The sequence below is a fragment of the Nothoprocta perdicaria genome, unplaced genomic scaffold (assembly GCF_003342845.1).
Source record: "Nothoprocta perdicaria isolate Ctin4 unplaced genomic scaffold, notPer1 scaffold_54, whole genome shotgun sequence".
NCBI classification, from domain to species: Eukaryota; Metazoa; Chordata; class Aves; order Tinamiformes; family Tinamidae; genus Nothoprocta; species Nothoprocta perdicaria.
Genome location: NW_020455799.1, coordinates 3,827,790 through 3,842,993, shown reverse-complemented (window position 1 = coordinate 3,842,993; position 15,204 = coordinate 3,827,790). Strand labels below are relative to the sequence as shown.

Below are 15,204 nucleotides of genomic sequence, written 5' to 3'. Positions count from 1 at the left end.
TGGCACTCAGGACCGTGAACTTGCTTTGTTAAATGGACAGAGAAGCCCTGCGCCCTCAGAAGTGCCTGACCCTGATTAGCTCAGCTTGAAAAGCGAAAGATGGAGTTGGAAATCTGAGTAAAAATGGAAACTAGAAAGAAAATGTGCAGGTAACTAACTGTCGATGCCATCGCGTCGTGTTTCTCGCATTGTCCTGACGGCAGCAGGGGGATAATGGCAGGAAAATCAGAAAGGGAGGGAAGGCCTGGGAACAGGAGCAGCAGCACCTCATCAGTGTGGGAAGGCACGAAGCCGCTGGCAGAGAAGCTCTTTGTTTGGCGCTCGTTTTCTTCTCCTTTTTAATGGGAAGACACTGGTCCAATGAAGCTGTTTTGAACTGATGACCATAGTTGTTATGCTCAGTTCACTTGTCCGACTGTAATTTGAAAAGCCCACGCTCTGAATTACAGCCTATCCAGGGTACTCGCCACTCGGTGACAAACCACGGAAGCGGCCCAGCCACCACCCACGGAGCAGAGCAGCACAGAGCCGCTCCGGTGTCGCATAGTTACCAGCACTAAAGGCACCAGCTGGCACTGGGAGCGCACACGCATCTCCCGCAGGAGGCACGGCCTAGCGGCACTTGCAGCTCCCTCCTGACGAGGGCAGGCAAATTAACCGTGCGCCAGCATCGAAAGCACGGCTGCTCTCACAGGTGACTTCGGGGTTTAAGCTGGCAGGATGTGCCTCATGTTACCAGGTTTCTCTATTAAGCTTTTCATTGCATTTTAATTCTATAATCCCGCCTAGGCTTTTTCTTTTTTGGGGGGAGGAGAGGGTTATGCCTATGATTTACCCAAGAAAACATGCAGTTTTATAATTCTTCCCTGTCTTCCAAGGTCATCAGTAGGTTACCAATAAAAGGTGCTTACAAATTCTCTTAAACCAGCTTCAGTTTTTTTTTTGTAAGTGCTCAGTCCTCACAAGCTCTACTTTGTGTCAGGAGCTTGTAAGGAACAGTTAGGTTCCCCTGCATCAAGTCAGAAAAAAAACAGAAGCTACAACACCTCCAATTATGAAGCACCTGTGAAAAATATTGGTCAAAATGACTTGTCAAGGTGAAACAGAAAAAAATGTAACACCAGATAAAAGAGTCTCCAAATTCTGTCTACTCAATTTTTGCTGCACAAAAAAAAAAATCCCATTTGAGCATTTAAATTTTGAAAATTTGCCCCAGTAACATCCTATAAGGAGGAATAAGTGTATCCGCAGGTCAAGATTCTGCGTGAACCTCAGAAAAGGTCCAACCCTTCCCTGCAAGATGTTCTGTCTCCCTTTACCACAACCACTCTCTGAGTAGAAACAGAGCCCCTGGCAATCTCCTGCAGGGCCAGAGCCTTTGAAACCTCTTCCAGAATATTCCAAGAATAGCCCCACTGGAGTCAGGGGAAGATGAAATCTGCGTGAGAGTATGATACGGTCCTTAGGGGGAACAGGTCTTACAGATTGCCTATTGATTTTTCCCTTCAGCCTGACACATTTATACCCTGTCCCCTCCTAGGGCACCTGGGGCAATTTATCCGGAGCAGGGGCACGGAGCAGCTTCCCCTGCATGCGCCAGTTCCAGGCTCCACAGAGACTCTTGCTGTTTTTCAGTCATAATTACAGCCAGTGACTGTTTTTCATTTTACATGGAGCTACAGCCTGTTGAGCTGGCAGCAGGCATGCACTTCTGTAGCATTTTAAGTGACCTGCAACTAACAGGTATTTCAAACAGCAGGTTCTTTGGGAAAGAGGCCCTACTTTATAGGAACACTGCTGGAGCACCAGGCAACTAAGATGCTAAGATCCAAAAAAGCCATTAAAATGGAATTACTACTGTGTAGCCAGGAGCAACTAACTATTGATGGGAAAACTTTCCTGTTAGCCATCGGTGAGGAATTTGGCTGTGCAAGCCTCGGGCAAGCATCACCTGCTCTGTGCATTTCTGCATGGAAAATGGTGCAAAAACACTACTTTCCTTCGGAAAGTATAAAGCGGTATTCAGCAGCACAACAACTACAGGAGGAAAGCAGCGTATAAGCACACACACACACAGAGCTGTGTCAGATTTAAGTTTCTCTATGCATACTGCTTTCTTCTGGGAAGCAGCTCATTTCACTGTCCAGCCTTTACTGAACTCTTCATGCATCTCCAGTGCTGTGGCAGAGCATGTGCCTACAGGGCAGGTTGCAACCCAGCCAGCCAGCGCGCTCTGCTTGAATACTGCATGGAATAGTTGGCAACTTCCCACATCCACAACCGACAGGAAAGCCTCTTCCACTCGCCTGAACCAGGGAAATGTTTTTCCAGATTCCTTGTCCACTTCTGACACTTGTCTTATGTTAAATCTCAGCTGAAGAACGCAGCTATGTCGTGCTATCCCAGGGCAGCTGTGAGAAGGAAAACTCATAAATACCTCTATAAGGTGTCCTCTATACAGCCACTATTTACGATGTCAACGGCGCAGCTTTCCGTGCATTTGCACAGAGCGTGCATGGCCAGTTAGCTCTCTCCCCGACCAGCTCTACCATTAACTGCTCCAGCAACACCTCAGAAGAGGACAAGCTCTCCTCTCCACCTAGCTGTAAACAGCTCAACAGGCACAGCTGTCTTAGCTGCATCAGCTTGGCTGGGCTCAGGCTCCTGTGTTTCCCAGTTCTTTTAAATTTGCCTTAGTATTTCACAGGCCATTGAACTATGGAGCTGTCCCTATCACGGAATTGTGGGGCCTTGAGATCTTACTCCGTGCATCCAGTCATTCCTCTGCTTCTTTCTTATAGTCGTCTGCTGCATCACATTTTCCATTTAACCTGAAATGATAACAGAGCATTTTATTCCTGCCTGGCCACCCAGTGATAAAACTCAAAGGTTCCATAAACCACTGGCTTCCCCTGCAGTCTTCTACACAACTGATCTCCACATATAAATAGAGGAGGACTCCAATCTGGCTCAGCCTTTGTAAACAGAGATGCATTTCATATTGGCGTAATTATGAGCAGAATCTCACACACTTGGTAGACTGAATCAGTTGATCCTGATCAAATCGGTACAGACGACTGGCCATACTGACTACCTCCTGCCCCAGCACCGGCCCTACGAACAGACACGGGCATCTCCAACTTCCCTCTCAAGTGTTTGCCTGCCTCAAAACACCATGCTTCAAACCACATTCTTTTAGCCATGAAGACTGAATAGAAATACTGCTCATCTGTCGATTACAAGCCTGTAACTACTGAGAGTAACTGACTGTTCTAAATCAGCATTGCATAGGACTCTCTTCCTTGGGAAGCAGCTTTAAAACAGGTTTAAGAGTCTTTTTCTTCTTGAAAACAAAGAAAAAAACAACAATATCAACTTCTATTTGTGTGTGTGTGCTTCTGGTCCCTTTCTCAATCCCCCTACCATGCACAAGTAAATAAAAAGGAAAACTACCTTCTTCCACCCTCTTCTCGTTGCTAACAGAGCACTCGGAACAGAAAAACCTTCCGACTCCCAGTGGAGAACAGGAGCATCCACCCAGCGCAGCCCCGGCAGCCTCAGGCTCTATCCCCAGGAGAGGCTTGGTGCCGCCGTGCAGGTCTCTGCCCCCACGTACCGCTGTCCCTCTACCTGAAACACAAGTGGAGGGGTTCGACCCATCTGTCTGGGTGGCTGTTGCGAGGAGCGTGCTGCCTTCCCTTGGGCCACAGGGAACAAGATCTGACCCCCGTCCTGTGTCTCTGGAACGCTCACTCCGAGCAGACAGCGCATTCCAGCGCAGCTCTGCATGTCTGCGATTTCAAACAGGCTGCAATTTCCTCCTCGTTAACGAAGTGGGGATTTAGTTTTCCCCAGGGCAGACGTGCTGACCCGTGCCAGGCCGTCTCTCCTCGCTTGCGCAGGGCGCTGTGGCTGTGCAGCAGCGCGTGCTGCTCGCGGGGCTGCAGGCGGCAGCCGAGGGGCTGCCAGGCTCCTCCTGCCCCGTGCTCAATCACCACGAGCCGTCTCAGCCTGCGTCCCTGCAGCGCACACAGAGAGGCTCCTCTCCTCTGGCTCTCCAGCCAGGAAGGCTCTCCAGCTGCCCTGGGAACCCCTGGATCCCCTGGGTAGGGCGCACATCCAACTCCTTTCACAGGAGGCACTAAGGAACCCTGCTGCTGGATCCGGGAAGGAGGCAGCCTTGAGCAGGGTAACAGCTCCCTGTTAGGTTAGGCAGAGGCTCAGTGCGAGCAGATGCTCGCAAGTTCAAAGAGCAAACAGGGATCGAGGCTCTATTTGCACAGGCAGTTCCCCTCCAACCCAAAGTTTAAATACGGAAGCAACAAGGGATGAGAGGAAAGATGAGTTACAGACAGTAGCATGTAGGATGCTGGATGCCTCTCCCGTTAACACCTGGATCCTGAGGCCTCTTCCAGGCAGCTTCTCACGCAGCTTCCTGTCTCCTCAAGTTTTTATTATACACAGGAAGGCCCAAAGCAGGATTAGACACTCTCCAGCTACAGGGCTAGCTCGGAAGAGCAAAGGAAGCCAAGGAAGGCAGGTAGCTTCTTTTCTCTTCCTTTCAGCAGCTCACTGAGGCACCTACACGACCAAGAGGCTCTCTCAAAGCCATGTGCCTGCTTGGCAATTTGATTTCCCTGTGATCAATCTGTGATTTCTCGTTTTGCAGGGAAAGTTTCCCTGCCAGGGAGCACTCGCTCTCGCCTCCTGTGCTCTGCCACCACTTGGACATTAAGAACCTGCTGGCAGCTTCCCGGCCAGCAGGGCGAGGAGGCCACTTATTGGAAATTTTCTTTGGACACGTTGAATTCTTGGAACAACTGATTTGATCAATTTGTCTCAATCAACCCCCCCACGCAAGGATTTTGTGAAGGAGGAGTAAGTAGAATTAAAAATGCTCACCTCGACATTTAAAAATGAACAAAGAAAACAAGGCTTATTCTGTATTTTCCCAAACAGGAAATACCTTCTTGCCCCTTCCCTCCACACTTCAATACACCAAACTGAATTAGAAGGTAAAGGTCCAGCAAATGTCCAAGCAATAAGAAGTTTAAGGTATTACACCTTTTCATAGACTCCCTCACTAAAAGCTAAGGGGCAAAACAAGGCAAGTGCAAAAGCTTTTCCAGTTCCTTGTTTCTTATGAAAGTCTCCCTGTTCACTCCCTGCACAGGGAGACTTCCCAGTGCAGGATGACAAATGTTACAGCAGGGACAGGTCCACAGGTGAGGCTCTGTGCAGGGAAAGGAGATAAAAGTCAGAAGAAGAAACTCGCAGACCATGACAGGAAGGAGACCAGGACACAGGAGAAACGTTTCAGCAGATTTAAGGTGCGTTTCTGTGACTGTTCCCAGCAGATACCACTGTGTATTTCCACTAACAAAATCGTCACCAACCCCCTGCAGCTGCTCCACACGCAAGGACTCGCCCTGCCCAGGCAGCCACGCAAAGAGACGCTGCAGATCTCACCACGAGGAGGCAGAATTTGGCTCATCTGCCCTCTAAGGATGAAACAGGTTTCCAAAAACTGACACTTGCTTCAAAGTAGCTGCAAATGCGGGGCTCCATGTTTTATAGTTATTGCACTAAAAATGCAAGCTATCAACAAGTGTTACAATTATAACATGCCTACAGCCTTCAGAATTAAATTAATGACCTGCCTAGAACTTCCCAGACAGTTAAGGTCTTTGGAGGACAGATTGTTAAAAAACACCCAGGCGCTGTTTTAAATATTCGTGCTGTAAGTCTTAATTATACCAGGGAAAAGAAAGCTCACATGAAAATTCATTTGAAATCAATGCAAAAACTGTAACTTACAGAAAACAGTCCTTCTTAAGTCCTATTTTCTCTCCTTCAGTTGGCCTTTGAACAGTTGGAAGTTGTTACCAATCTCCAGCTCCTCTGTATTTTTTTTCAGTAAAAATTCCTCAGAATCTTTCCATTAACAATGAAATCAACTGTGACCATGAACCATTCCACTTACCTGCACTTATGAAACGACACGTTTTTGCCTTGCAGACAGTGGCAGGGAAGACAAAGTTTGCCTATTATCTAACCAGAAAAATTCACTTCTGTGCCAGCCAGGTGCAAGTAGTTTTGATTTCAAAAAGGAAAAAAGCATTTCCAGATCCTGTGGGTGCTCAACTATTTCATTCTGTCCCTTAAAACCCTTTGGATTTTAGACCCCACTGGCTGTCAAAACCCCTCAGTTAGAAAAATAAATTTTCTACTTCCCTTCCAGCCAAGAAGGCCTATTAATAAAGTTACTTGTCTCCTTGCACGTTATTCACACCAGTTGCAGCAAGAGTTACTGGACTGTGGATAAAAGATATTGACATTTTCACACATATTCCATATTTTCTCAGGAGATCAGAATTTCTTCCATCAGGCTGGCTGCAGCTTACAATAGGCTGTGTCTTCAAACACAAACTCAAGTTCAGGTCTAGAATACTGCAGAGCTCTCAGCCTCGGAAAATAGACTGCATATGACCCACAATACCATTTAAATCCTCTAGGACATTACTTATCTTTTTTTTTACAAACAAAAAGAGGAAAATTTTTCCTTAAAATATAAAAACAGACAAATGCATTAAAAATCTCTGATCTGGCAAGTACAGCTAATCCTTATTCCTTCTCAAGTACCATGTGATAGCTCATTTAAGCAGTTAAGGACATCTCATGAGCCATTAACCACTTCAACATTAGAGCAACGCAAGCTGCTTCCACTCCGACGTTTCGAAGCCCATAGCAGCTCTGTCTGAGGCTGGTAGCAATTAGACAGTAAAACGACTGGACTCGGTCAAAGATGATGCAGAAACAAAAGGTGCTTCGTGTCTTCTGTCGTGTTCCACATATTAGATGATAAGTGGCACAGTGTGCCGGATGACTGGATTTGCTATTTGGCTTTTTTTCCTCCCTCTCTCCTGTCTAATTGCATTTTTCTTAGACAGAAACAGACTTTGAAGTACAGATTACTCTTGTGCAAAAAGTCTTGCCCAAGGTTTCTATCCTTCAACAACAGAGTTGCTTCTTAGGGAAAGTTCTCAAGGACTGAAGAGAGACATCAGCCACCCTGTTGTGCACCTCGAGTATTCAGCCAATTTCACACGTGTGAACTTGGACTACAACTCTACGAAGATCAATCATGATCTTCTACATCACACCTTTGCTCCTCAGTAAAAGAGGGTGTCCAAAAGAAAGACACATCTTGGGAGGATTCACCTCAAGTTTTGTGATATGGCACCTTTATTTTTTGCTTTGTAGTGTCTTGCAATGGGGAAATCACTAACCCCACACAAATAGGGCACCCTTCACATAGCCACAGTCATGAGCTCAGAGATTTATTACAGCATTAGTACTAGTGCTGTGAACCTGAAAAAAACATCCATCTTAGCCCATCCATCCCTGTCCATCTTAGCCCAGAGGCAAAGATTTGGATTGTAGTTAGTTATTTACATACGTGTCATCTAAAGTCTGCTCCTTTCCTGCTTTTGACAGCAGGGCTTTCTGTTTCAGTGGCAGCAACCGCTTCGAAAGCCAAATCTGCAGGCCTCGAAAGGCCTTGTGTGAAGGGGAGGCAACGCGAAGGGCTCCCGCTGGAGGCCGGGCGCGCGGTGCGGCGGAGCCTGTCGGCTCCCGGGCGCGCGGCCCCGCAGCCCTGCCCTGCCCTGGCTGCCCGCACCACGCACACGTGCCCGGCGGCCCGCGTGGGCCCGGCCCGCGCTGCCCCACGGCCCCGCGAGCGCCCCACTCGCCTCGCCGGAACCGGCCTCCCTTCGGACTCGGCTGTCTCAAGGAGAGCTTATAGGCACAAAAAGCCTAAGCCTTGATGTCTGTCCATTCAGTGCTTTTGCAGTGATTTTTTCTTTCACTCTTAACAGGAAAAAAAGCAGCATATTTTCACATTTAGAGATAACCAGTCCAAATCCCGCTCCAATACCCAAACCCTCCTTCTACCTTGCACAGATGATCCACTCAGGTTTCCTTCCAGCCCTGCCTCTTTGCTGAAACTCGGCAGAGCACAGGAAGACAGTCACAGCACATCTTGTTCCTTCCAACAGAGAAAGCATCCAAGGAAAATAACATCAAGGAATCTCCGAGAAATTACTTCCCAGTTATGCCAGTAACACTTCAACATCAGGAGTAACTTCAAACAATAACCAAGAAGGCATAAGAAGAACAGGGAGTGAGGGAAGAGACCTAGGAAGACTGCCCCTTGTTATTCAAAGCCCACTAGCAAGAAATCATGTCTTTAAGTTGGCCATTCCTAGCTGGCAGTGCTGCTGCTGGCTAACACGGACAAGCAGGAAAAGTAATTCCAAACTAATGGGCCACACGGAGCTCCCACCAGCAGGCAGAGGCAGCAACCAGCAACTCTCAGCTGCTCCCAAATCACCGTGGCTGGCGGGAAGCCTGTGGCACCCGAATCTCTGTCACGCTGCCAGGACTACTGACAAAAAACAAGTAAGCAAGAGATCACCATCCCGGGGAGAAGGCGGCCTCTTCCTTCCTCCTCCACCTCGGAGCACCACGGAACAGGGTGCTGCAGGGCAGCTGCTCCTCTCGGGGACACCGTGACAACAGCGGGCTGCTTCTCTCAGCTTGTGGCCATCCACACTGACGTGTGAGTGCGTGCGTCCACGTGCCCAGGAGATTTATGCTCCCCCATAAACCAGAACTACCTCTTATATTTTTAAATTTACTTAATATTACCCTCATCCGGGCTTTTGTTTAATGAGAAAGAATTTGTTACTGGAAAACACAAAGCATTTTAGAACTGTCCATCCCTACTCCGCCTGCCCAGCAAAGGGACTGCTGCCATAGCGCCCAGACGTGACAGCGGCAAATGGAAGCCCTCTGCTCTCTGCTCAGCAAAGGAAAGGAAAAGGCAAAAATACCAACAAAAACATCCAATGCACAACACAACCTGACAGCTTCACTGAACAAAATAGGAGAGAACTGTTATTTGGAGGCATATGTCTCCACGGGGAAGAAACTAGAAATTGAAATCACAATTTTTTCAAGTATTAAGAACAGAAAATAAATGTTTTTCCTCAGTCCCAGACAGTGGTTGCAAACCTATTTTCACATAACATCAACCTCTGAAAGATCACTCTGTAGGCCTAGTCCTTACCGATTAGCAAGTTAATACCCATCTGTGCAAAGGGATAAGCAAATACGTTTTGATTCATCAAAAATGAGTCTGAGGAGTTAACTGCTTTGACTTCCAGTAGGGGCATTCATGTTTCCCCATATGTACACACACACACACACATGCACGTGCTTCAGTCCAGTGAGGAAAGCCACGCAGGCCGGTTTGTTGACAGATGCCAACACAGCCACTGTTTTACAACACAATAATTTCCCGGGTGCACATGAAAAATGACTACAGAGGAACAGGAATTGGGTTTCTTATTCGAAACCCCAGATATCCACAGACCAGGATTTCTCCAGGGCAGCCACTGGGGCCTTCACATGCTGTCCCTGTTTCCAAGTGCGGTTGCTCCAAGCAGATGCCCCCATGCAGCTGATCCACCCGAATCAGCTGCCTCCAACCCATGTGTGCCCAGCACCACAGCAGGACATGGCCACCCGTCCTTCTGCAAGCTCCCTGTCCTAACCTATTTACTAGGCCAGTGTTTGTGCTCTCAACTACCTCTCTCTGTATTTTATTTCAAACAGTTACCTGAATTTATGATTTGCCATAGAGGAAGATTAAATAAAAAGGAAAAGGAAAGCAGTGGGTGGTACCCACAAAAAGGGGTACCTACTTTTTTTTGTGACATTGCAGCAAAGTGCTAATGCCAGCAGTCAGTGGGTCCAGGCAGAGTTAATGCAACACAAACACAGCAAAACAGCCACAGGACTGGCTGTAAATGCGGAGGGAGCACAGAGCAGAGGAGGGCATATCGGTAGCTGAGCAGAGGAGAAAAACAAATTGCGTGTTATGGAAAATGGCACATAATTACACAGCGCTCGCTCCCTCCTTCTGTGCGTGAGCATACTAAACACACGCAGGGCATGGCTTATCAACAGCTTTGGCTTTCAAATACCTGTGATATTCCTGGCCCTGCTGACATGAATGTCCTGCTTTGATGCCAGCACAGTCTCGTGCTGACTGAGTCAGAAGCCTGGCAGATAGTTTTCCACTGGAGAAGACAGCAACTAACCCATCTCTAAAGTCCTTCCTTTATTTACAGGCGACTCCAGTCCTGAAACAGAGAAGCTCAACTGACAGTGCTCCAAGAGCAAAGGAAAAAAATAGCTGGGCACAGCCTTTCCTCTCCAGAAACTTCTCCTAACATTCGGCTGGCAAACCAAGCAAAGCAAAACCCACCTCAGAAGGAAGGTTGCTAGAAACAGGCACCTGTAACAGGACCGCGGCCCCTGGCAATGCTCCTCAGCACGTGCTGCACGAGCAACCCCACGACAAAAGCACTTGGTGCCATCACACCCATTCTGCTAAAAGTAATTGTAAAAAAATAAGACAAAGCAAGCAGAAAAACACACGTTGCCGCATGTGGGGGATCAGAGCAATGCCTTGGCTAAGCCCACCAGGCTCAGGGGAAGCCTAGGCTTCCTATCAGCATTTGTCTAAAGGGAGTTTTATTATTTATTTGCAGTTGAAAGGTTAATTGGCCCACAGGGAAAAAAAATAGCCTCCTCTTAAATACTTCCAGCCTATTAAAAGTATAATTTCCCAACAATTGTTTTGAAATATTAATGCTAATTTTTACATCCTTGTTCCTAAGTAACATTTTTTGGTGATACTACAGTGGCCGTTCAGGAATCTCCAAAGCGCTCCTGCTGCCACACCATCTCACCCAGCGAAACAGAACAGCCATCAGCATCTCCAGGGAAAAAAGAAGCGACATTTCAGTTTCCCATTTCATATGGAAGAGGTTGTAAAACAACTGACACTTTACTTATTTCCCTAGAGCGTATATGTGTGTGCATTTTTGCCCAGACTACACATACCTACTCCAAAAGGGAGATAAATCCACACAGCTCTTAAAAGCTTATCCTTCAGCAGGGAAGTAAACGAAGCAGGAAATCTGAGGATGGGCTCTACAAATCCCACCTCTGCTCAGCTGGAGTTTTAGATAGTCCAAGAGCCAGGCTCTCTCGTCACCCTACCTGGAGAGAAAACACCGAAAGAGGAGACGGGCGCTGCTGCCCGCAGACTCCCCTCGAGCCCCATTGGGAGCAGCATTCCCATGCACACACGGATGCTGCTGCAGCTCTGGTCAGAGGGAAAGGACCTTCGGCACAACCCTCCATTTCTGTGCTTACTTTATAATAAGACTATGTTGTTCTTTTCCACTGTAGCCAAAGCTACACTGAGCACTCCGTGGCTGTTATGGAGCCCGTCACAGTTTAAAGATGCTCGTGCAACTGCAGGATCCAACCCAATCCAGAAAATATTTAACCTTCAGGTGCCTATGGAATAGTCCCTAATCCACTCCTTCCAGGTTCCTTTCAGTTCCTACAGCAATTAGATCTGAAACGATGAGAGACTACCATAACACACCCCTTTGGTCTCTTTGAAATCTATTTGCTGCCAAAGCCAAGAGCTTTACGATAAAAATCAACCTGCTCATTAAAGTATTTTTTGTCCCAAATAAGTAATTTATTCCATAGGCACTTTTATTAAAAAACAAACAAAAGTTTCCAGCAAAGAAGTAACTTTTCAGTACACACCCATCTGGCTAGTATAAGCATGTCCCACAGTCTTTGTGACATTTCTTATTTTTTAGACAAGCATTACTAGGTGGATACTGAAACAAATGCAGTATTAATAGCAAAATATGAGAGAAAAATCAAAAAGCCTTCACTGGTAGCGGGGGGTGGCAGAACTCCTGGGGGCTGCTCAGCCCTGGCGCGCCGGGCATCCGCAGCCCTGCCCATCGCATCCCAGGGATGCAGGAAAACGAGGAGCGTAACCCGCACGGGCAGCCACTGCCATACAAGCAGCTTGCCCAGGTCACCTGGAACATGTCAGCTGGCCAGGGACACGTGTAGATCTTCCTGTGTGACACACGAAAGCTTTAGCCACACACAGACTTTCTTCTCCCTCCCGACACATTTGTTACTTACCTTTCAGGCTCCCTACAGAGGAGACAGAGTCCTTACAAAACAGCACCAGATCGATGTCTGAGACTTTAATTCTACAGAAGAAATCACATTATTTTAACACAAAATTGCAGCATGAAGGAACGCCCACCAGCCATTCAGCTCTAGCCAGGTGCCACCTGAACGCACCGATTTTGTCCACCCTGAGGAAGTGGCAGAGCTGGAAGCCAGGAGCTCCACACGAGGCACGCAGTGGGGCTGACCATACATGCTGCCGACACCAGCGGGGCTCCTGCTCCCATTGTGGCACGTGGCTCGTGCTAGAGATACATCAACACTCACAGTGCTATTCTAACTATAGCAAAATATCACGCTAGCACATGCAGCAAGAGGCAAAGGCAATTTTCAAAATTCTGCTGAGCTTGAAATGAATTCCTTCGGAAGAAAGGGAGAGGGCGGGGGAAGGAAAGCTGCTTACTCTCCCTGTTGAAATTCAGAGAAAGACTGCATCCGAGCTGCTCCAAAACCTGCTTGGCAGGCTCCTCAAGACCGCAAAAGAAAGTCTGCCAAGACAGACTTGAAGTGGGTCTCAAGCTCCCACCTAACAGTCAGTGGCAGCTTCTGCTCCCAAAGTCTCCAAGTTTGTCAAGTCAAAAGGGTTTCCATCTTGGCTATCAGCACACATTGAAAGCAACTGAGGTGCTACGAAGGCCAGAGCAGGAAACAAAAGAACTGGATGGCTCAGTTGCCATTCGCACACACACATATGTGAACTGTCCTAATGATTCCCAAGTAGTTGTCCACAGGATAAAGGTGCCCGGATACACAGACATTTACAGGGTTAGAGGTTTAAAGTTCCCGAAGGCCAACAAAGTACAAACCAAACTGTCTGCATCAAATCTGACTGTGTTCATGAGAGGGTGATCTGGCAATTTTAAAACTTTTCTTTCTTAGTTTGCTGAAATTGAAGTTAACTTTAGAGTTCAGAACAAGTATCTATCAATATTAACTTCTAAATTCCACTTGTGTACACATTACTTCCAAATGTCTTCAGTTTGGGGCTCAAACTTTCCCAAGTACATGCTGGATTTCATGAAGATTATAGTCATTGAATACACAGACAGCAAATGTTCTTCTTGTCTAGCTAGTTTAAAGAGCATAACATAATGTGCAATAAGCCAAAGGCCAGGATATCTCCTCTGAAACACGTACCTTCACCAGCACGCATGCCTGGAAGCCTGCTTTACACTGTGCTGCTACACTGTCCAATGTGCTTCTCGGGAGGAAACAGCTTAATTGTCTCCAAATTACACTAATTGAATTTCTGCAAACAGTGTCTTTTAATGAGATGACAGAACTCAGCAGTGGAAGAAAGCCAGAACAAACAATTAGCAATTTTTGTAGCTAAAAAAATCCTAATCCCTCCCTAAGAAGCAATGCATTCCTTCCTACTTTCTCTCACAATCTTCATGCTGCTTTAACACTGTACATGTAATTTTAGCATGATTTCAATGTCACTGTAAGATCACACACACATCAGAAGAGAGGCCGGATGTTTGTATCATAGGAGGTTATTGGGTTTTGTTCTGCATTTGGTTTTAATTTTCTGCTTAACAAGGATTATCTTTTTTTCCCCCGTTAAAATGGCAGATGTTTCGTTCTCTCTCCGTAAACTACTAAGTTCTTCCATCCGTGCACCAGCAATTTCCCCCTATTTTGGTCCAAATTCCACACTTCTATCTAGAAAAAGCATGACCCAGTTTAGAGTGGCCAAAGTACACTTGAAGTGACACTGCAGGTCCAAGAGCTGGTCAGCTGCTCAAGGCAAATCTCTGCTTAGAGGAAAAAGGGAGGCAGAAGAGGTGCCCAAGACCAGCTGTATCCTGGCTGCTTTGGGATCGGGGTGCATGCTCAGCCCACCATGGGGTCTGTGGCCTCTACAAGCTCTCTTTCACTCAGGATGCTCCCAGGTCACTCCCACATCCTTGTCTGATGTGCACAGCTCTCAGACACACAAGGATTTTGCCACATACCAAACATGCCACACAAAAAGATGGTCTGTGTTCATTGTTACGTTAGTTTTTCATACTTCATATTTGCACATTTGATTGTTTACTTCCTACAATAACAAAACTGAAAGGGTTGTTTCTGTATCAAATGAATTTTTACTACTCATCACAGTACTTCCACTTGTGATATTAAAATTACCCAGTATGAAAGTGTGCGATAATCGCATTGCCACCAAAAAGAAAAATACTCTTTAACTGCTTAATAATATTTGATGTGATTCCAGAGCTATTCTCTTCATACTCAACATTCACAACACATTGCTATCTAGCAGAGTGCAAGAGACAGAATCTCTAATACTTACAGCCGATCATCATCATAGCGACAGCAAAGATCTTCTCTCCATCTGTAGTTGGGGCAATGTTCCCAAATCCAACGCTGGTGAGGCTGGTCATCGTAAAATACAAGGAGGAGATATAGACTGAATCTTTGCTTGGCCCGCCTTCCCATTTCCCAAAGCCTGACGCGTTAAACCGGTACGGTGTTCCTATCGACATGCCCAGCTGATAGAGCCAGCTCTCGGGTCGGATTGTGTTTGTATCCTCATCGATAACTTCATAGTCTCCTATGCTGTACCAAATGCAGGCCAGCCAGTGCGCGGCAAGGCCAAACACGCACACCAGCAGGACCAAGACCGCTGCTCCGTATTCAATGTAATGGTCCAGTTTCCGAGCTACACGACCCAGTCGAAGCAGCCTGACCACTTTAAGTGAGCTGAAGAGGCTACTGATTCCCTAGAAGGATAAAGCACAACGGGCCGTTAGAATTCGACATTGAAGCAACAATATTCACAATCGGCGTTTGCAAAGACAGGGGGCTGCACGATCACAAATACTTGTTCATCAGGTAACATCTGAAAAATGAGATGGTGAAACGTGAAAAGGTTAGGGACTTTTTGGGGGGGTGGACACGTGCATCCTAGTCGTGATGCACCAACACTTTGTGAGCTACCCTCTGAACTCATATTTGCAGAGAGTTCGTAGGCCTACCAATAGCTCTGCAAAGGCTGCAAATGACAGGCTCTTTCTTGCATGCCCAGTTGTACAAGCAAACTGTCCCTGAGCA

General features: G+C 46.9%; 1 protein-coding gene across 1 annotated transcript in view; it reads right to left on the bottom strand.

Annotated features, from left to right (window-relative positions):
• KCNH1 (potassium voltage-gated channel subfamily H member 1) overlaps positions 1–15,204 on the bottom strand; it is a 148,837-nt gene that overhangs the window by 96,727 nt on the left and 36,906 nt on the right. The window contains exon 6 of the mRNA XM_026048408.1: positions 14,444–14,873. Coding sequence (XP_025904193.1) covers positions 14,444–14,873 — 430 coding nt within the window. The remainder of the gene's footprint in view (positions 1–14,443; positions 14,874–15,204) is intronic.